This window comes from Haliotis rubra, unplaced genomic scaffold, assembly GCF_003918875.1.
Source record: "Haliotis rubra isolate DU_JTF1 unplaced genomic scaffold, ASM391887v1 Scf136, whole genome shotgun sequence".
NCBI classification, from domain to species: Eukaryota; Metazoa; Mollusca; class Gastropoda; order Lepetellida; family Haliotidae; genus Haliotis; species Haliotis rubra.
The window spans coordinates 1,334,710-1,358,038 of NW_025765292.1; the positions used below are offsets into that span (position 1 = coordinate 1,334,710).

A 23,329-nucleotide genomic window follows, 5' to 3' on the forward strand; every position below is an offset into this window, starting at 1 on the left:
GCAGCTGCGATTCTTAAACGGTACTTAGAAAAATACATGTGGAAATATAAGCTGAACAGCTTGTAAAAAATACGTTGGATATGTTTTCAACATCATAATTATTGTTTAAAACAGTTTAAAATAGTTTACAAGCAGGAATTTTCACGTGCTTCTGTAATGTTTATTGTTGTTGGAATTAAACAGAAATAGAGTTTTCTTCTTTGGTGGGCATTGTTAGCTATCAAAAGTAGTTTGGATGTTTACACGCCAATACCATTAGAGATCAGACTGAACATCCGGGTTTGCAGTTAGTCTTCAACAACCTTGAGGGGACCGTGTGCATGGGCAGGCTGAATTGTGACCTAAAGGCCAACGTGTAATGTAGTACCAAGTCATGAACTATGGCGCATATATCTTCGATCAAAGTTTAATTGCCAAAACTATTGAGTCTTAACAACGGATGAGAAGAGGTTACACGTAGAGCTGATGAACTAGGAGTGCATCTACTTGACTCGTTTCCTGGCAGTTGAATATATTCTCAAGTATCTTGTTCATTGCCAACCTGCATATATTGTATTAGCTCAAATTGCATTCATGTGCTTAGAGGTGATCTTAATAGTGCTGAAAGAGACAAAGCGACAAAAACAATGTAGATATATTTTGAATGTTTATTTTCATTCAGCTGTTTCATGGACTATAACAACATACATGGCTGATCCCATGTTACTTCCATGGCCTATAGCTGGTTGGAGTAGTTGTTGCCGGCTGTTTTACCACCATGGCCAAGGCTCTGTTAGCAGTTTCAAATATGATTCGACAAAAGATCATAGACTCCAGCTGTACTTAACCCTGCAATAAAGTTCACTTATTCAATTATTTCATAATGTGCTGTTCAAATTACCTCCCCCTAGATTCAATATATCCTCGGTAACATCACTATTGTCATTTTAGATTGCGCATCCACATCAACTTTCCGATCAATTTCTTGATTAATTGCTTATAATTGTACATATTGCTTGTCAATTAGCCCTGCTCCCAATCGTATTCGAGGAGTTGTATTTCACAGCACCGCCTCTTACAGATTTCTTGTACAACGCAGTGTTGGTCTTTTCCTCTCAGTCTGCAGTCTATCGTTTTTATTGTCCCTTTGTGGTTTAATTCAACATAAGAAACTTTCAGCAAATGGAGGCCATTCAGGCCGGAAGTTACAAAACCGACACTCTGATTTTTATATCAGCATTAGTCAGAAGGGTAATACACCTATTTATGTGCGGCTGGGTGGTCCCCAGGAGTTTTGGTTGAAGCCTACAATACATGAAGTCTATATGAAGTCTAATGTCATAACGTGGTTATATACATATTGCTACAACAGGATTAAGTGATGAAAATATTCACAGACAAGATCGACGAAACAACAATCTACACATTGATATCCAACGGCGATAACGCTTAACACAAACATCGGTTACTATTTACATCAGTCATCAAAGTTCGATTTAGTCTTGAAGAGAAAATAAATGATCATAAGATACAAATTTAGAAAATCGTTCATTGAACCTCTTCATCCATATTACTAAAAGACTACAAGAGTCCCTGGCACTTGGCCATGAATGTAGGTTTAAAGTTGTTAATTGTCTCTAGTTGGAATATTATTTCCGATACTATATCGACCAACTATTAGTATACTATGATTTATCAGTGATGCCACTTTGTCACGAAGGTGGGTTGCCTCCTCTAATGCTATTATAGTCATTCCTCTCCTGCATTGAGCTCCTGTGTGGAGCAACAACTGCTCAACTGGTAGGAACGTCCGTGTCCAGGAGACTTTGTTGGTTTTCACTGGAAGCTGGAGGCATAACATCTAAGCCTGTGTTGTACATAGGGTTGAACAGGAATGCTTCAGTGTTGCTGCTTGGTGATGGGGAATATGGTCTATATCCCTCGTTCTCCATGAAGTAACCGTTGGCTTGACCATCCATCGGTTTTGTAGAAAGTCGGTTCAGGCGTCTGAAGAATCAAATTTGGCGCAGGTGTACAGCAGATAATCGATGGAAAGAGTTGTAGAGGAATCATATGATGCAATTGTAGATGTCACGAACCAATACAATACGAAAACTAACGTTGCCTTGTCTGTCGTGAGAAAGACAAGACAGAATATTTTCCGAAGCCATAATAGTGAAATCCAAGCATCAATATTTGTTTTCGTGTGGTAGATGCTGTAATTTACATATGACATGTTCCCACCCGTTGCTCGCGATGATCACACTATACTATGAGACAAAGGCTGACATGCCCTTTGAACCACATCTGTAAAACTTACCTTCGAAACACACATGCAATTCCCGAAGTTATGAGCAGTAAAATCATCAGCAGAACACATGCTCCAATCAACAGGAACACTAACATAGATGGTCCTGAAACATTAAACAAAGAAAGGAGAAATCATGACATAACACACTTCAAATCTTGACAGGTCTTCTCCGGCGATCGGATCGTACAACCAGGTCTCAACCACTGTTAAAATCTCTGCTATGTTTTGATAAACGGTTTCTTAAATATTTGCAGAAATAATTTATATACATTTACCTGTTTCACCCGTCATGTTAGCTTGCAGCCGGCAGGTGCCATCTACCGTGTCACATTGTCCAGACTGACACTTGTTGCAGGATGATGTGCAACCATCTCCATACCTACCTACAGGACACCCTGCATGTTCAACATAAAGGGCAACTATACCAATAAGTCCCAACACAATACATAGTACAGATATATTTATGAAATAAGAATAAGAAATTTGATGTTGATCACGTTCTTTTAGTTACTTGTAGTTATAACTGTGGTTTTATAAATGTTGTAATAAAGCTGCATTTCAGTAAACATGTTTTAGTTTCACACATCCATCAGAGGACCATATGCAGATCAATACGACAGACAACTGAAACGAAACAGACACTAACGCTCACCATAAACTCGTTAAGCATTAAATGTACATTTCAATTTGTTGACTAACCTTCACGACACATCTCCCCTTTCCAGCCTGGTAGGCAGCCAGCACCACACTGACCAGTCACGGGGTCACACGAGGTGTTGGTCACGCACCTGCCACACTTTGAGAGACATCCGTCACCATACGTGCCATCTGGACATTCTGGACATACACACAACAGATACCATCACTCATGTCTTGTGTCAATACATACCAAATCTCACTGAAGTCATTTTCCGGAAGTAGTATACAATAATGCCCACTTCTTGTAAATGTAGATATTTGTGGTGCGTGTTTGGTTGTGTAATTTGTTGCAAATGCCTATCGACAGAGATTATATTGCGTTTCTTATCACCTGTTGTCGTACTTGTGGCACATTGTACTCTCTTCCAGTGGTTCACATTGTGTTTCTCATAATCCAAGTCTTACCATCTCTACATTGCATGACCCTTCAATGACGCACTATCTTACCAGCTGTACAATGAATGCCCGTCCAGCCGGGTAGACATCCATCCAGGCAGTATCCCTGTGTTGCCTCACAACGATGCCCTTTGCATTGCGTGCAGGTGGAGTCACAGTTATCACCGAAATGACCAGGGGCACATTCTGAAAAAGAACATGTTCAAAGTTTGTTTGTTTCCTATTGAACGCAGCACTCAGCAATATTGCAGCTACATGTATATGGTGGCGGTCTGTAAATAATCGAGTCTGGGCCAAACAAACCTGTGATAAACAGGATGCGCAGCCATCTATGCAACTGGGATGCGATGACGTGTGAACGAAGTCATCGAGCCTGACCATCCGATCCTGTTAGTCGCCTCTTACGGCAAGCATGGGTTACTGAAGACCAATTCTAACTCGGATCTTCTCGGGTACACATATTCAAAGAAACATCAAGCTGTTTATAAACTCAACAAATATAACCAATCATGATGCATCTAGATGTGATTGTAACTCAACCTCACTTTACTTTCTTCTCTGTAATGCCGATTGACGTTCAGTAAATTTTCAAGTCACGTACAAGGAGATTTGATGCATCTCGCTTCAGTTGATCTGTGATCTAAAATTACCTTGATCACATTTGGGCCCAGTCCACCCAGCGTCACATCCTCCCATGCAGGTCCCGGTAATTTTGTCACATGATTCTCCACCCAAGCACCTTCCACATGGCATCTGACATTCAGCTCCATAAGTGCGAGCTGGACATTCTGAAACATGGCAGAAACGTGAATAATTGAACGGTAGTTCGGGAACTAATTACAACGGTTAGGTTGCACAACGTTACAGGAATACTGGCAAATGTGAGCTGACATTGTGTCATGTAGGGGAAGCATCTGGAATATTTTCTCAGTATCTGAGTGAATATCATTTCATGCAGCACAAACTTCCCACAGCCGAGCCGGGCCAGGAACACAATGTATGGAAACGTAAGCAACACTAAAACAGTCTTGGAAGGGTCACAGTCAATCAGCCCTGCCAAAGGGCCTGTCCATCAAACCAACATGACTCATTTGGGTGGTAACCCATATCAACTTCATGATATACATTCTATAAGCATCACCTGAGACTGTAAGGATCAACTATGGGGAAATCGCACCGATGTGTACTCGATGAGCTTTAAAACAGGTACTACATATACTCGGGCAACCGTATGCACATTTTAGACCAATACCTCTGTCACATCTGTCTCCAATCCATCCTTCCTTGCAGCCTATTGGACAATGGCCGGTTTCCTTTTCGCAAGTAGTATCATTCAGACAGTTGGTACATGAGGACTTACATTCCTTGCCGTACAGACCATCCATGCACTCTGTAAATAGGAAAATAAATCTCATAACGAATGAAAATGGAAGCATAAAAATCGATTTGTAAGCGAATAAAATATCAAAGAAAGCCTCCTTTAGGAATCAAAGGCTCAAACGAACCTCATACGTTCTTTGCAGTTAAATAAATTGTTAGTTAATCATATGATAAACTTCGATTCTAAATGATTTTTCTTTCATCCGACTGCAGCTATTTAATTTTACGGGAAGGTTAATAAAAGCGTCCAATCGGGGTTTTCCATATTCATCAGAGATCTCTGCTAAAAGTAGAGTCCCTAGCATGATTGAGACAGGTGTTTTGGAATATTGATGACAATGCGTGTTTGCAAAAAGCTGAATTTATCTTGCCTCAACCGTGGCACCCAGCATAAACACATGCACGCTTCACTGAAAATACACAATAACATATAATACCAGACCAATTGAAGAGCGATATCGGACATATAAAATATATGTTGTTAAAGCTAAGCAACATTTTAAACATTTGAAGAGGAATCGATTGACGCTCTTTATAATCATACTTGCTCCAGATAATTTGCTCGAGTGTGCCTCAAACGTTGTGAAATGTAGACGCCAGAGACGTGAGCTGCTGGACTATTGCTCGAATTAAAGTGATAGTTGTAATGTCTTGTCATCCTTCTTTTAGACAGTGTTGTGTCACTCTAAGTCTATATGTGTATAGTACCCGTGAAGATCCGGGATAGAATTGATCTTCAGTAACCTATGCTTGTCGTAACAGGCGACTAACAGGTTTGGGTGGTCAGGCTCGCTGACTTGGTTGACACATGTCATTGTATCCCAATACTCATACTGTTGCTCACTGGTTTGTCTGGTCCAGAATCGATTATTTACAGACCACCGCCACAAAGCTGGAATATTGCTGAGTGCGGCGTAAAGCTAAACTCACTCACACACTTTATGTGTATAGGCGAGGCAGGCACACTGATCTCTATGCATTTGGTTAAATAGTTCAAGGTCAAGATAAATCTAGAGCTTAAGTTAAATCTCTAAAATACAGTTCTGTTTTGACGTATCCAACCTGACAAAGAATCAGACCATTTGGATTGATTTCAACGGGGGTACAGATTTCTAGCCAAACGTTTCACACCCAAATTGTACAAAGACCTCATCGGTGAGGCAGTTCAACATCTCACATATTGTTTACTCAGTACACTCCGTATTTCCTTTTATTTTTGATAAGCTGCACTGAACCTCTGAATATATATAACTATATCTATTGTCGCCACTTAATTCAATTTGGAATGCTTCTTACTCAGTGAAAAATGAAGCAAATCCTTTGGGTTTTTTACTATCCCTGTGGTATTCGTTCCACCTGTTTTACATCATTTCTGTGAATATAGAGCTATTCCTTCCCTTATATATTTTAATGGTTTTACTTTATCTTTGTGACGGTGATTTGGTGACATGTTTGGCATATCCTTCGACAGCCTCCATGATGATGTTGTGGCTGTGATCCCAGTTGGTAGGAGGCTGCTCACGTTATGTTGGTTCATATTTGAACAAGTGACGAATGTTGTCAACTGTGACTATACGACCTACATGTTTGTAGCATTATGACCAATCTTGGCAGTCCCAAGCAGTTGAATTTACATCATCAACTGCCTAGTTCATCATTCAGCACCACCTTCCTACATTGCCAGTGAAACTGGTGATTCCTGAAATCTGGAATATTGGTAACTCCGAGATATTGGTTACCTAAATGTAAGACATCAATTCTCCGTGTCAAGAAATACCTAGTACATGGACGTTACACTGAATTAATTGTTTTACACACTCCCAACATTTGGGAAGTCATTGCTCACAAAGACCAGAACAAACCTGTGTCACATTTGAGTCCAGTCCATCCCGACATGCACCCAGTTCTGCACGCTCCAGTTCTCTTGTCACAGGATTCTTTGTTCAAGCATCGACCGCATGACAATTTACATTCAACTCCATAGCTTAGAAACGGGCATTCTGAAAAACAGCAATATAGAAAAAGTCACTAAGTCCCACATAATAAACTATTGTGTATGTAATCCGATCTGTTTACTTTTATTTTGATATCTTATTCCATGTGAACTATGGATGTTGATTAACCATTAAAACTAGGAATTGTGAGACATGAATGTTTGTAACAGTTTGGAGATGTGGACTATCAGCGTGAGTATTACGTAGCCTTCGATCACAGTGCATATAGGAATATCTATATCTGGTTATAGGAATCGACCCAATAATTACAGACATTTAAAATACAACATATTAGAGAAAACGCTGTTATTTGCAGTTAATATTGTGCAAGACAATATTGCTAAGCACACAAACTGGATCTAGATCAGGATTAACTGATATTCAGGCAAATATGTGCTCTTTATTTCTATAACCCATTGATAGCGAATTTAGTACTGCCTTATGCTGAACATCCAAACGCTCTCAACACAGCCCTGAAACTTACCTTTGTCACATCTGTCACCAGTCCAGCCAGGCTCACACCCTGATGGACAATGTCCGTTCACTTCGTAACAGATTTGTCCATCTTTACAGTTAGCACAGGTAGAACCGCAGCTGATACCAAAATACCCATCGTCACATGCTGGAACGTAAACAAAAGCAAGTAGACACGCGATTTCAAGAAGTTTGATTCACTCTGTCATTATTAAGACCAATCTGTAAGATTGAAGAAACCTCTTTCTCTTTTAAACATACCTTTGTTGCACATGTTTCCTGTCCAGCCGGGTTCACATCCGCCCATACAACGACCTGTCGCCTTGTCGCAGGTCTGTCCGTTCAGACATCGGCCACATGTATGTTGACACCCAGCTCCATAGCTGCCGTTAGGACATCCTGGGAACATGTCAATGTGGTTATCCCTACTACAAAAGTAACATCTGTGTATCCAGCGGAAATGAATTCACTCATTTTCTCGGACTGTTTGATTGTCAGACTAAATGATTATCAGATTATATATAATAAATTTATATGGCGCCTAGCATCCAACTCGTACCTGATCAACGGCGCATCTCGGTGGAATTTCTACCCCGGATAACCTATACTGTCCGTGAGGAGATAATAGCTTATAGTCACATGAAACGCTCAGGAGTCAAGCTGCCAAACACGGTCACACCTAAAGACTTTCCGCGACAACGTTGCTTTATTTCAACTGATTTGTGACCTGAGTAATATGTACAGGACCACATGCCATCACAATTAGTTTCAATAGCTAACATCTTGAAAAACAGATTGAAAACTTACTTTTGTTACATCTGTCACCAGTCCATCCTGGTTCACATCCTGATGGACAATGTCCAAAGTCCTTCTTGCAGACAGTTCCACCTTCACAGTTACCACAGGTAGAACTACAGTCGAGACCAAAATACCCAGCGCTACACTCTGGAAGGTAAATTATTTCACATGTGTACTTAGTTTATATTTCATAACACAAGATAGTTTCTCTCATATTATGTCAAAGTTAAACCCAAATGTAAGATTGAAGAAACCGCTTCTCCTTGGGTTCAAACATACCTTTGTTGCACATGTTTCCTGTCCAGCCGAGTTCACATCCGCCCATACAACGACCTGTCGCCTTGTCGCACGGCTGTCTGTTCAGACATCGACCACATGTTTGTTGACACCCAGCTCCATAGCTGCCGTTACCACATTCTGGGAACATGTTCGGTTCTTTGTCTTAATGCAATGTGGGTTAATATGTAATAGGGACACTTTACCATAACTGACAGCTGTGTCTAAGTCGCTGAACTGAATTCTTTTATATTCTGGGTCTAATTGGTTGTCAAATTCTCTTTTCAGCAGATATAAATGTGTGAGCCAGATTGCAAACTTACCTTTGTTACATCTGTCACCTGTCCAACCTTTCTCACACCCCGATGGACAATGACCATTCTGCTTGTTACAGATGGTTTCATATTTACAGTTAACACAGGTGGAACTACAGCGACTCCAAAGTTACCGTCGCTACATTCTGGAAAGTAAACGTGAGGCAATCTTGACACGTGATTTATAAATTTTGCTATGTTAACATTTCGTAGGACAAAATACAGCCACCTTGAACACTGACGAAACCTTTTCTTCTTGGATTCAAACATACCTTTGTCGCACATGTTTCCTGTCCAGCCGGGTTCACATCCGCCCATACAACGACCTGTCGCCATGTCGCATGGCTGTCCGTTCAGACATCGGCCACATGTATGTTGGCACCCAGCTCCATAGCTACCGTTAGGACATCCTGGGAACATGTCAACGTGGTTATCCATACTACAAAAGTAACAACTGTGTATCCAGCTGAAATGAATTCACTCATTTTCTCGGACTAATTGATTATCAGATTCATTGAATTTCAATAGCTCACATCTTGAAAAACAGATTAAAAACTTACTTTTGTTACATCTGTCACCAGTCCATCCTGGTTCACATCCTGATGGACAATGTCCAAAGTCCTTCTTGCAGACAGTTCCACCTTCACAGTTACCACAGGTAGAACTACAGTTGAGACCAAAATACCCAGCGCTACACTCTGGAAGGTAAATTATTTCATATGTTGATTTCATTTATCCTCCTCAAGGCAAAATATTTTTTCTCATTTTATGTCAATTCAAACCCATATGTAAGATTGAAGACACATACCTTTGTTGCACATGTTTCCTGTCCAGCCGAGTTCACATCCGCCCATACAACGACCTGTCGCCTTGTCACATGGCTGTCCGTTCAGACATCGGCCACATGTATGTTGACACCCAGCTCCATAGCTGCCGTTAGGACATCCTGGGATCATGAAAGGTCAGGTTGTGGATAATTTTGATAGGTTAACATGATTTTACAGATTATTTTTCATCGTGTACAATGATGCAAACGATGCATATTACTTTTGCATAATAAAAAATAATTTTACTTTTTCAAACGTTTTAAGCTCGATGATAGAGGTGAAACGTACTCATATCACATCTGTCACCTGTCCAGCCTGGCTGACAACCCGATGGACAGTGTCCGTTCTCCTTGCTGCAGACAGTTCCATCTTTACAGTTAGCACAGGTAGAACTGCAGTTGACACCAAAATACCCATCGAAGCATTCTGAAATGTACAGCAGTCAAGATACGTGAGTTCATTTCATACCTTACTGTATTTTCAGCGAAACATAGGCCTACTCTCTAACAGATTTTGGTAAGTAGGTTACAGTAACATAACCAAACCAGAACTACCTTCGTGAACATACCTTTGCCACACATGGACCCCGTCCAGCCAGCTTCACATCCAGTGTCACAACGACCTGAAGCCAGGTAGCATTGCTCTCGGTCAAGGCATCGGCAACAGGTGCGCGGACATGAAAACCCATCACTGCCACCAGAACATTCTGAAAAGATGCTCAATCTTATTTTTTTTAAACTTGTCACGAAAATAAATGAATACTTACTTGAGAGATAGCATTTGACTTTGGAATCATCATAAACGAAAGTAATTTTACTCCATTGATGCTTTATGTCCGAATCAGTGAGCCAATGTCTCAAATGTCGGGAGCAGGTAAACAATGTGTAGACAGTGCTGACAACCATCCACGCCACAGGGTCATAATGAGAGCAATGTAACACAATGTGACCGCCCAATCAACCATTCTGCCCCTGTCTACCCACGTAATAAATGCTAAATACCGTCTAACAAAGTCTTAAATATTATACATAAATATGATTTGCAGTTATTATCAAGAATGTCCATAACCGCGTGATACAGTCGAGAATATGGACCGTCGTTTGTAAACTCACCTCCAAATCTGGAATCTATATATGTACAATATCAAGCTATTTAACGATTGTGACCACCACATATTTTCATGGTCGCATCTAAGGATTGACTTTTACATGCATGCATTACCTTTTGCCAGATAATGCATTTACAAATCACTGAACATCATCCTTGTTCAGCTGTTCAAGTTACATGTAATGCACCAACCTATGTCACATCTCTCGCCTGTCCACCCAGCTTGACAACCAGAGAAACACTGTCCAGTAGCATGGTGACAAACATTATCACCAAAACACCGACCACATGTAGATGTACAGTTCAAGCCATGATGTCCATCACCACACTCTGAAAACATATAAGGAGGGTAAGGTTTGGTGTGCTGAATACCAAGATTAACAGATATACAAGTTGACATGAATGTATTAGACACTTTGTTGTAGACAGTAGACCACCTACCTGTGTCACACCCGGCCACCCGTCCTGACACACAGTAGCACAGAGTTATCGTACTTTGTTGTAGACAGTAGACCACCTACCTGTGTCACACCCGGCCACCCGTCCTGACACACAGTAGCACAGAGTTATCGTACTTTGTTGTAGACAGTAGAACACCTACCTGTGTCATACGCCCACCCGTCCTGACATACAGTAGCACAGAGTTATCGTACTTTGTTGTAGACAGTAGACCACCTACCTGTGTCACACCCAGCCACCCGTCCTACCATACAGTAGCGAAGAGTTATCGTACTTTGATGTAGACAGTAGAACACCTACCTGTGTCACACCCGTCCACCCGTGCTGACATACAGTAGCACAGAGTTATCGTACTTTGATGTAGACAGTAGAACACCTACCTGTGTCACACCCGTCCACCCGTCCTGACATACAGTAGCACCGAATTATCGTACTTTGTTGTAGACAGTAGAACAGCTACCTGTATCACATTTATCTCCTGTCCACCCGGGCTGGCATGTTGAGGGGCAATGTCCACTTGCTGGGTCACAGACATCCTCATCAGCACACTTTCCGCAGGTAGAATTACAGTTGACCCCATAATGACCCTCAGCACAACCTGGTTTGAAAAACCATGAATGCAATAATAAAACTTCCTGGTCACAATCTTCGTACAGCCGAGTTAAAAATGAATCCCCTCTATGTTGCTATAGTACATATTATCATGAGCAAGATAGTCAGTATGTACATAACACGTGAAAGATTATGGTAAAAACCTGAACGATTTTGTATTTGTGTATATGCTATGGAAAAGGGGCAGTAGGGTAGCCTAGTGGTTATGGTGTTCGTTCGTCGCGCTGAAGACCCGGGTTCGATTCCCCACGTGGGCACAATGTGTGAATCGCATTTCTGGTGTTCCCTGCCGTGATATTGCTGGAATATTGCTAAAAGCGGTGTAAAACCATACTCACTCATTCACTCACTATGTGAAAACAGTGGGATAAGATTGTTCCTATAGGAGTCGATGCATGCTGCAATGGTTCAGTGCACAACTTGGCGAGTCAGGTGTCTACGCGTCCTTTGTTCAGACTGAAGACACATTATTATTTCTGTCGGGATCACATCCCGCCATACTGAAACACTCACCTGTGTCACACATGTCTCCTATCCACCCGGGCTGGCATCCTGATGGGCAATATCCACTTGCTGGGTCACAGACATCCTTCCCAGCACACATTCGGCAGGTAGAATTACAGTTGATCCCATAACTGCCATTGTCACATTCTGAAGATATTTGCAAAAAATAAATATATAAATACTGCTCTCCTGGAGCCTAGTAAAACAGGAGCGGTGGGATAGCCTAGTGGTTAAAGCGTTAGCATGTCACGCCAAAGACCCAGGTTCGATTCTCCACATGGGTACAGTGTTTGAAGACCATTTCTGGTGACCCCGCCGTGATATTGCTGGAATATTGTTACAAGCGGTGTAAAACCAAACTCGCTCACTCACTCACTCACCTAGTAAAACATCAGTCATATCAGTCACATGTATCATTGTGATCGCTCGGTTTCTAGGGTACCTGTTTCTAGCAGGTATAACTTCTGTAGGTGCAGAGCATGGGCCGCTTCAGGAATTGTTTACTTAGGCAAGAACCGAGAAATCTGATATGTTCATTTTGTATGTGCGTACACTGTGACATAGTTTCTAATTTAACACTGACTGCACCCGTACGGATGCACAGATTATTATCACCCTTTCAGTAATGACCAGTGTATATGAGACCCATCTTAGTGGGTAGTATAAACCCATCTTACCCTCTTCCAACGGGTGGTATTGGACGACCTTGACAGTTTGCGGCCTTTGACATTCAAATCCAACTCACTTGGAGAATTCAACAGTTACTGTTATTATCACGGAAAGGTATTTGAACATTTTTGGGGAGAGTATGCTGTTATTTATTTATGCTGTTAAGTAAAAATAGACTGGACCTAACCATGGTATTATTATGTGAAGTAACAAGAACCTTAAAATATATTTTTTAAGGTCACAATATCGAATATCAGTTGATATAATGTTTGTCTGCGAGAACAAACATTGCGAAACGCTTTGCGTCCATTACCTCAGCAGAAACATAAAGCTGAAATATCTTAAAGATATTACGTTCAAGGTATTATGTGATGGTACGACCATTTGATTCCCTTTTTCCTGAGACTGAAGGTCGTACCACCCGATACTACCTGGCAAATGGCCGTGAAACTAATAATACGCTCTGGGGATATTTACCAAAATATCGGAAGACTTTTATTCTTTTCCACTCTGACATGGTCCGATGAAGGCTGTGCGATATTTCGTTGCCCCCTTGTTCGGACAATGTGAAGAAGTGCGACCTGTTACAGTTATTCGTATATAAAAGAACGAAATTCAGTTCAACACACAAGCAAACGCACACGCACGTGCGCGCGCACACACGCGCATGCACGCATGAGCGTGTTAGTGTAAATATGTTATGTGAAGTGATCTGATACATACATGCAATTCTGCATTTCCTGGGGAAAGGGGGACCTCATGATCCTATGATCATGGTTCGATTTTCTCTCATTTTAATTCTTGGGTTGTCAACATGCAAATAAAAACGAATATCACTTAGAGATTCAAAATATAATCCCATGCTGTGCCACTGTGTTATAAATGAAATACTGTTCAAATAACATACCACTCACTCACTCACACTCACTCACTCACTCACTCACACTCACTCACTCACTCACTCACTCACTCACTTATGTATTCACTTTCTTGTTTGTACCTGTCACTTCGGGCAGTGATGTAAAGTTTTCCATCAAAGAATGCTGCGTCATAGTACGTCTCCCCCCTGCAGTAGGACAGTAATCTTCTTCAGTTTTATGTTCATTTTCATTATGTTTTTCTGTGTAGCTTGTGCGTCGCACCAGAACAGATTGTCACCTGCAGGAAATACATTTCAAATGATAAAGACTCAATAATATACTTCTTACAGGTTGTGAATTAACCAATGTAATTTGCTATGGAAGAGCTTTTAAGGCATAATTTGCCCGTGTCGACTATCGCCACAACAGTTGAGAGTATTTTCACTAAGTTCGTGTTGTATTTCACAGCTGTTACATAACTGTAGTCATACCAAAAGACGTTAAAATATGGTACTTGTTGGTCCCTGCCTGGCTCTCGGCATTAATGGGTACAACAAGGACTGGTCGGCTCGGAGTCGGTATAATGTGTCTGAGTGGGGTATTCATGCTTCACTGCGGCATGGTATCTCAGTGGGCTAGCACTATAAAACCAGCTTCAGTATGGGCTAGTACAAGCAGCCACACATACCTGTACACACGCATGCACGTCGTCATATGAGCGAAATATTCTCAAGCACGACGTTAAACCCAATTTCACCTCACCTCACCTCACCTCACCTCACCTCACTTCACCTCACCTAACTGTAAAGTTTGGAATCTCGAGTTTACTCAAACCAATGTTGCCAGACTTGGATGTGTCCTTTTGGCGCGTTTCAAAGTGATCATGGTATTTTAAAAAGAGCAAAATAGGCACACATGAATGGATACATCTTCACTACGAATAGATATTCTATTATTTTTGAGAATGTTTGTTTGCACCATCGTTTCAAAAATGGAATAGATGACATTGTGTATTCATGGCTTTCGGCCGTGGGAGCCGAGTACACTTGTCAGAGGGGTACACAAATTAAAAATCTGCTAGTTTGCCATATTTGTGGAAGTCGCGCTGGCTGAGTGGGTTAGATGGCCGACTTTGTGTGCTGGCGATTAGGAAACTAAGAACTCTGATGTAATTTGTAAGATGTGTAATAGTAATAGATATGAAGATGAAGTCCACTTCCTGTTTGAATGTGATAAATATGTAACACTACGAAAAACGTATTTACCTCTATGGAATAATTAAAAAAATGCTTGCAAATTCATGTAAGTCCCCATGGTCCCTAGTATGGTGATCTACCTTCAGTTGTTGGCGATCTATAGCCTATTTTTATATTGTTCTGTCCCCTATAATTGAAATGTTTTAGATTTAATTACTAGTTTTACAAGTATATCTGTGATACTCTAGTTGCTTTACTGTCCTTTGTCGACAGGTTTTTTTTATAATATACATATATTTCATTTCAATATCAAATGTTCTCGTCACGATATGGCTGAAATATTGCCGATGTGACGTTAAATATTAACTCACTCACTCACTCACTTGCAAATTCATAAAGTTAATAACCTCTAACGACATTGTACATTTATTGAATTGTGCTAAATTTATCAAATCATCTCTTAACTGTCGATCTTCTATAACTTGACAACACAAATGTCTGCCTATTGCCATCATGCACAACTTCATTTGTATTGATTTTTGTACATGGGCCAATGGCCTACAAACTGAAATATACTTCTTGATTAGTATTTGTGAAGAGTGTGGGTTGGCGGCCCAACCCAACTACTTAACATAAGTACAAGAGTCGGTACTTTACTGAGAAAATCGTAAAAATAACATATGTAAATGAGACAAGTTTAATTGTTTCAGTAGAGATTGAAATTATGTTTATCTATTACAAGAACTACAAGAACTGTTTGATAAACTATATGAAAACCAACTGTATGGACATTACATTTCTCAAATCCACGATTTAACGATTGTTTACATATAATTTCTTGGATGTCCAAAATTGTTAACTGAAACAGGAAACATCAAAAAAGTATACAAGACAACATCCAATCAAAGAATTGAACAACATCTGGTTGAAGGAACGCAGAATTTGAGGAACTACACAACAAAATACCTTTTTGGTCCATAACAAGTCCCGTCGGCCAGCGTCCTGTTCGTGCTAGCAGCATTCTGTTGGTTCCCTCATATGAAACTTGTTCAATTTCTCCCTTCCCAACATCAGTCCAATACAGGAGCCTAAAACATTTTGTGCATTTGTTTTTGTTATTTCTAAACCTTTGTTTCAAAGTCTCTTAAATAATTCAGGCTTGTAATTTCATATGTACAACATAATCTTGTTGAGTCTACGATTGATATGTTATGGGGGATGATATCGTTCTGTCTTTCGTACTTCGCGGGTTTACAATAGAAGGTGCAATAGATAATCAACATTCATATTGATGTTTTGTGATCAACTCTTATGTTATGTAAACACTTGGTATCAATATTTATACTTCATGATTGCAACATGATTCAAAGAGCATGTTGTAGATGAAGGCAAAAATAATCTGCTGAAATGCTGGAGATCAATTTGACCCGGATCTGCAGGGGTAATATATGTGTAAACAATGTTGCCGTACGCTACGTTGCAGGTATATGTGGGGTTACGGATACGTTCAAGGATTGCTCGTTCCTGCGCCCAGAGACGAACAACAGCCTCGGGGCATCCGTGGCAACTTTGTAGCTGCTATGTCACAGGCACAGTGAATTGAATATTTCGGAAAAAGGCATATCATCAGAGATTGTTGGTTTCGTTTCGACACATTTCATTCCGGAGACTAATATCATCTTTAACCAATCAATAAGAGGCATTACTGTACCCAAATAAAATGAGAAAAGAACTAAACATTCTGACCTTCGCGACGTATCCAACACCAGTGAATGAGGATCACTTTTCGTATTTATGATTCTTGAGACGCTCTTAGTCGTCATATTCACGCAATAAATAGCATTGGTGGTATCATCAATGTAAAACATCTGCCTGGTTTCCGCGTCGATAGGGATGTCTCGGATGGCTGTTAATAAAACAGACAGTTTGGGTTGTTAAATAAGATACTGTGCATCTTCGGATTATACGAATATAATGTTTCCCATCGATCGTTGGAGAAAGTAATTTGTATTTTAACAACCATGTGCCAATACATTTGTCATTAGGCTGCCATACGTGCATTAACAATATTCATCGTTTATGGGGGCGGTAGGGTAGCCTAGTGGTTAAAGCGTTCGCTCGTAACGCCGATTACCCGGGTTCGATTCCCCACATGGGTTCAATGTGTAAAGCCTATTTCTGGTGTCACCCGACGTGATATTGCTGAAATATTGCTAAAAGCGGCGTAAAGCTAACAAGTCACTCATCGTTTATGAAATATCATCGAGGAAGAATATAATCATTATTTCGATTCTGTATTTTGTTTTAAATCATGAACTTACATGCTGACGTTTTGAGAAAAGTCTGTTTGTTGCTACCGTCCAAAGATGCCTTCATGATCGTCTTGGTCGACCGTCTCACCCAGTACAGTTGCCGATAGAGAGGGTCGTAATCTAAGGGTAAGGGCTTCTTGCTGGTTTCAAGGAATGACGGCTCCATCGGCGTTGCGACGTCACCGTTCATGGTGTATTTGTAGATACCGCCACTGAAGTCAGTGACGACGACAACAACTTGACCTGAGAAACATGTCATCGCAGTGAATTGCAGTGAATTGTAAAACAGTTTGAAAGTGAAAAGAATTGAACACTTTAACTCTGTGTTATGCTGGCATTTTAACCACGTGCCAACCCTATACCCTCCTTATGAGAGGGATAAATCTTTACTCATAATGGCAGGGGATCTCTACACATTTAGAATTAATCTTAGTTGTTATACTGAATGAATATCGTACGTTTTACGTTTACGTTTATACGTGGATTATTGATGTGTTCTTTTCATGCTTCAAATATAGAGACAAAGCCCACCCCATATGCATGTAAATGCTGAGTGTACAGTGTACAGTGAATCGAGTGTACATATTTACATTGTACATTTTGTACACATGTGAGTATATACGTTTATGAATCACAATCAAATAGTGACGACACCAGGTGTTCTTAAAAAGGTAAACGTATCTTGCCCAAGAGGATGGTACCTGTCACAAACACATGCAAAGGCAAGCCAATCGTTCATCTGGAATAAAACCTGGAATATTTTATACATGTCCACGTAGTGACTATTATTAGCATAACTGTTGTCATTGATACCTCAATATCCTCTACTATCAATGCTTTTCTGGTTATGACTTTCTTTTCAATTGTATAATTACTGTGCGGCCAATCAACAAATGACATAGATCAAGCATTCGCGAAGTGGCCGGACAGCTTAAGAACGCCAATTCGACCTGGGTTGAGTGTAATCTATCCAAATCACAACGCATTCAGTGCAACATCCAGAAGAGCCAAATTCTGCGTGGGTCCTGTTCGAGTGGCTGGTTGTTGTCAAGGCTTCTACTAAGGTGGAACATGATACAAAGACATGTTCAGTTATACATCCATTTAGAAATGCAGTCCTTTCTCTAGAAACCTGCATTTCATTCCAAAATGGATCAAGTTCAGGGACAGCAACTCTTTCCTTGTTCGAATACAAATCGAAAAGCAAATCAGTGTCTTCACATTAAAGCGAAAGTCCCATTTCTCTGGAGAAGATGCATCACCAGTACAGTTTCTATTGCTCATGACACCTGATGTGGCGTCCGTGACATTGTAGAACATTTTGTTGGAGATCGCATTCCTTAAAACCCTGGTTGCATATATACATTGCTCCTTTAAAATCATCTGAATGACTTTCTGTGTCTGGAGGTAGCTTCCACAGTATATATTTCCCATATGGTTAACTTTCCATAGCTTCATACAAACAATACAATTGACATTGCCAGCTGTAACTCATTTACAAAATGTTTCTTATTTGCCCTCCACTAATTGTAGCCAACACCTTTGGGAAAGGGCTGTTGCTAGAACGCTCCAAAAACACTCATCTGTCAAAGAACTAGTATAAATTAAATTGAACATATATTACTCTTGATTCATATTTGCATTGAATAGTAATTGGTAGAGACAATCTCACTGTTAGAGACACGTAAACATAATAACAAGACAGATGACAAAGGAAAGATGTCAAAGCATGAAGACATAGTGTGTCGATAGTGTAAAGGCAGAAGCAAAGATCATGCTAGACCTAGTACATTATATATCCACCCACTACACAGGGAAAGGAATAATTTTACAATCATGACACGTACAAGGTAGATCTACATCATCTTTGTCAGAACTTGATTCCTTTATATATATCATGCCTGAGTTTGGGGGGTTTATATCGCTTAATGTGCCGGTGTCCAGAACAGTGTAACAGATACGAACTCCATATGTCGGCCTTATCGCGAAAACTGAAACTGAAGCTATCAATGTGAAGCCCCATAAACAGTTAAGCCAGAATTCTATATTCAAAGAGTCCAATGTCAAATCAATGAATAACAAAGAATCGTTGTACACTGAATAATTTATCAGAAATATAACTCGGTTTACAAACCACTACACGTTATCGTAAATCCAGTGGCATTACACAGTGGAGTGGCAATACAAAATTTAATGGCAGTATGAAACAAAATAGAAGTACCAACCACAATGAACTTCACCCCACAGCAGCAGTCAATCCTCCACAATATGCCGAGACTGGATATCCAGTATGGAAACATGATTACAAACATGACGTAATTTGACTCGAGAGAGACATGTGCCTGCCTTCTTAGACAGCCTAAAGTTCCTCCAGAAAGCTCCTTACCATGCTCGATGAGTCTAAAGTTCATAAAAAATACAAAGGCATAAAAAATGTAACCTATCCACCACTATTTCCATCGTTCCTGGCAACTAATTATTGTTAAAACACAATGTAATCATGGACTTCATGAATCTACCAGAAACAATGAAATACAATTACAGAATTGTGTAATAGATAAATTAAACTGCAATATAGAGAGTAAATACATTTAATAATGTGGAGCGTTTAATATAAAGTGATTATGTGCGGCATATAGGCCTCCTTAAGTGGTAAACACGTGTTCGGATTCAGACATGGCAACACAATAAAACATATCTAGCATGTATCTTACTTCCACGCACGTTCCTTTACTGGCAGTGTTCTGAATTTGCGCGTGGTGATCCAGATAGCGAATGATGTTGGATTAATTTTAGTAATAGTTTAAATTTATTAGATGTTGGTTGAAAGCTCGAAGTGACCACGGGTATAGACGTACAACGCACGCAGGAACTGACACGGGGATGTCACTCTGTACTTTGCACTCGCCCTATAACAGATACTCGGAAGCAGAGCTACTTCCGCTCACATCCGTTGCGCTTATTTGGGTCACACCATGGTTTACCCGATCATTGCACAACATCGACGAAATAAAACTGTAACATTCATTATCTGTTCTTTAATTATTTAATGACAATACTTAATGCCTCATGAAATACATGTGCTGTCACATTCTGTTTAAACAAAAAAAACATCAGCGATACGTTACTAGTCATTTTACTATTTTGTCGACTGGTCGACCAGCTCGTCCCAACATGGCTGGCATGATGTCTCCGTGAGAACTCGCTCTGTAACATTTTGTCTCCAGCTTCACTCACGGTCTCGTAGCTATGCGCATGATGGTCAATAGACATTTAAACACCTTCCTCATGTACCCATATTACATAGAATGTAACGTATCAACTTCCAAGATAAAACAGTGGGTTAACCTAGAGATCTTTATGCAACAGAATTCAGTGTGAAACTAACACAAAAGTCCCCAAACTGTTATACAATGAACAATTTGCATTTTTAGAATAACTAGGTGTAAAACAGTGAGTGAGTGAGTGAGTTTAGTTTTACGCCGCACTCAGCAATATTCCAGCTATACGGCGGCGGTCTGTAAATAATCGAGACTGGACCAGACAATCCAGTGATCAACAGCATGAGCATTGATCTGCACAATTGGGAACCGATGACATGTGTCAACCAAGTCAGCGTGCCTGACCACACGATCCCGTTAGTCGCCTTTTACGACAAGCATAGTCGCCTTTTATGACAAGAATGGGTTGCTGAAGGCCTATTCTACCCCGGATCTTCACGGGTCAGGTGTAAAACAAATTTCAAATTACTTTGTTACTTGTTTAATTAATTATTTGATTACAATGGTAGCCCACAATTGAGAGATAGGGCAAAATACAACTGAAGTACAATTAGAATGACAGTATAACAAAATAGGCATAGGCAGGTTATCCAGGTTGACCATACCATATCGAAACATATATTTGTAATATATTCCTGACAACCACTCCTTTTAAAAACACCATGTTGTTACACGAATTATACATGTATGATTACACTTTCTTAGTTAAGTACAAATTCTCGTACATCTGTTCAGGTTGAGTCCCATTCAGGATTCGAACCCACATTGTCCATTCATGTACTGTTGTGATCCTAACTACTAAACTTCTGAAACTTGCCAGAAACAACGTAATACGAATAAAACAAATAAGACTTTTTAATCATGAATTACACTACAATATAACAAACAAAACCTACATTCACTCGTCTTCGATACATACAGCGGGGGACGACTGTTCAAATACGATACACCCACAATTACAAGTACTGACCAGTTCCTGTTGTCGTGAGCCTTAAATATGATGCCATTTTCAGTATATGCATTTTGTACCCTCTTGTACCGGTGCTTTGAGTTGTCCCGATTTGTTTCAGGTGAATATTTGACTAGCCTTTGCATGTGTTTATGACGGGTGACGCCGGCGGGGCAGGATACGCTCACCATCTAGTACAATCACAATTGTGATAGTGAATAATGAACACATGCTCATGAGAGAGTCGGAATAGTAAACTCGACTGCTATTAGCAGAGATGCCTTACGGGTAAGGAAAGGGTTTTGTAGCATTTATTTGGATTTCTATAACACTAAAGGAACAATATTAGTTGGCGAAGTTTTCTCCAAAGATACAGCATTACCATAAGCAGACACCGTTTTCTCTTGTGAAAAACACTCTGGTTTAAATTTCAGTGCATGTAATAAAACCAATACTTATGACAGTTTAAGGAGGTTGAACGACAATTAATACACTGTCGTTGTTGCTGTTGGACAATTAAAGTAAATGACCTTACCTGTACTTGCAGCAGCGGCAATGATGAACACATGTTGGAAAAACACAAGAGCAGCGGCATAGAGCATTGTGTACAACTGGAAGGTTTGACTGGTGACCCTCACGGCGGTAACTAGTCAGGTAACATGACTCGTATGGCCTCGACCAAAGTATAATGACTGTTGACTGTCGGATGAGAACAGTTCATATGTAGACTACGAACAAGTGTATCTCCTTGACTAAAATTTGAAATATGAGAGTTATGACGACCAGAAAGATCTACAATGATGTGGCGTTATTAATATATTAATGCGTATCAGAATGTTCCTTAGGTACTGAACAGATCCACTGTTTCCGATTTTGTGTGGTTCTCTTATAAACGCGGTGTCATTTTAGTAAATGGACAAGCACTTGACTCTGTTGAATCCGGAAGTAGAACAGACAAGCACGGAAAAGGAAAGTTGGCTGTACTCCCTGAATTTATAGAGTCGAGTGATTTCTCAAACTGTAACCACGTCATGGTTGATAGATAATTAAATTTTAATTTTGAACATATATTTGCATTGACATGGAGTGCAGTATTGGCGAGAGTGTATGGCCAGTGGATTTCTGTAACAACAATAGCGTCACTTACTCTTAATGGTTTAATGTCATCCTGAATTGCCAGGTGGTAGGATTTAGGTCCTAACATTTCTGACAATAAACGTACCCAATCATTCCTAAACGGGGACGAGCAAGAACAGCAAGAGAAGGAGTGGTGATGGACGAACTGGACGCGTTGTTATGGTACGGATACTAATGTAGTAAAGTTGTTTTTAACGCAGCTCCGAGGAAATCAACGTGACCAGGAACTCATTTAATCTCAAGACTCTGGGCATCGTGTGTTGTCAGCAACATGTGAGTGAAACTGACTTCTCCAGAACTGGTTATTCATCAGCGTCATAGCAAACATATCTACCACTCATATGAAGTGCATTAGCAGCACTTCGTTCAAGAATACGTTAGGAGTCAATTGTGTATTAAACTAGCGAAAGTGAGTTACGTGAGTTTTAAACGAATATAGAAGCTGGGGACGAATACATTAATTCTCATTATAGAGGTAAACTTGGCAAAGACTGCAACAAGTGACAAGCGCACATAAGATATTCACACACAGTGAGTTTGTTTTCCTCACACAAACTACCCAGAGAAAGATACTCATGATACTCACGGGTAAAAGAGGAAAGGAAAGGCCTATGCAACTTTGAAGATCAACTTTGTAGGAAGGGGAGTCTGTAGCTGGGGACATCCATTTCAATTTTGACGCACAATGCTATACACACCGTCGAACACTTTGCCAGTACAACACATACCGATCTTGTCAAATATAGGTGAATGGTTAAAAAAACAGCTGGTCGAGTATTTAGCAGTTTGCACAGC

At 40.2% G+C, this 23,329-nt stretch overlaps 1 protein-coding gene across 1 annotated transcript; it reads right to left on the bottom strand.

The window, feature by feature from the left end:
- Window positions 1-633: 633 nt before the first annotated feature.
- On the bottom strand, window positions 634-22,270 carry LOC124268098 (multiple epidermal growth factor-like domains protein 10). The gene is made up of 26 exons (XM_046703116.1): window positions 21,933-22,270; window positions 17,177-17,410; window positions 16,602-16,761; window positions 15,822-15,943; window positions 13,800-13,957; window positions 13,277-13,380; window positions 12,140-12,277; window positions 11,475-11,612; window positions 10,748-10,885; window positions 10,017-10,154; window positions 9,737-9,874; window positions 9,430-9,567; window positions 9,182-9,319; window positions 8,894-9,031; window positions 8,631-8,767; window positions 8,041-8,176; window positions 7,495-7,632; window positions 7,244-7,381; window positions 6,628-6,765; window positions 4,638-4,775; window positions 4,036-4,173; window positions 3,437-3,571; window positions 2,990-3,127; window positions 2,566-2,685; window positions 2,300-2,393; window positions 634-1,986 (listed from the first exon to the last, which is right to left on the bottom strand). The coding sequence occupies exons 6-26, from the start codon at window positions 13,314-13,316 to the stop codon at window positions 1,773-1,775; spliced, it is 2,808 nt and encodes a 935-aa protein (XP_046559072.1). The 5' UTR covers window positions 13,317-13,380; window positions 13,800-13,957; window positions 15,822-15,943; window positions 16,602-16,761; window positions 17,177-17,410; window positions 21,933-22,270; the 3' UTR covers window positions 634-1,772.
- Between the last annotated feature and the right edge of the window lie 1,059 nt (window positions 22,271-23,329).

What these genes read in the sequence shown, in the direction of transcription:
- LOC124268098 (XM_046703116.1), bottom strand. Translation starts at nt 13,316, where the DNA reads ATGTCAGAGTGGAAAAGAATAAAAGTCTTCCGATATTTTG. An exon ending in AGGAAACATGTGCAACAAAG is followed by an intron (nt 7,382 to 7,494) that starts GTATGTTTAAAA and finishes TTTACGTTCCAG; the next exon opens with CATGTGACGATGGGTATTTT. An exon ending in TGGACTCAAATGTGACACAG is followed by an intron (nt 4,776 to 6,627) that starts GTTTGTTCTGGT and finishes TCCTATTTACAG; the next exon opens with AGTGCATGGATGGTCTGTAC.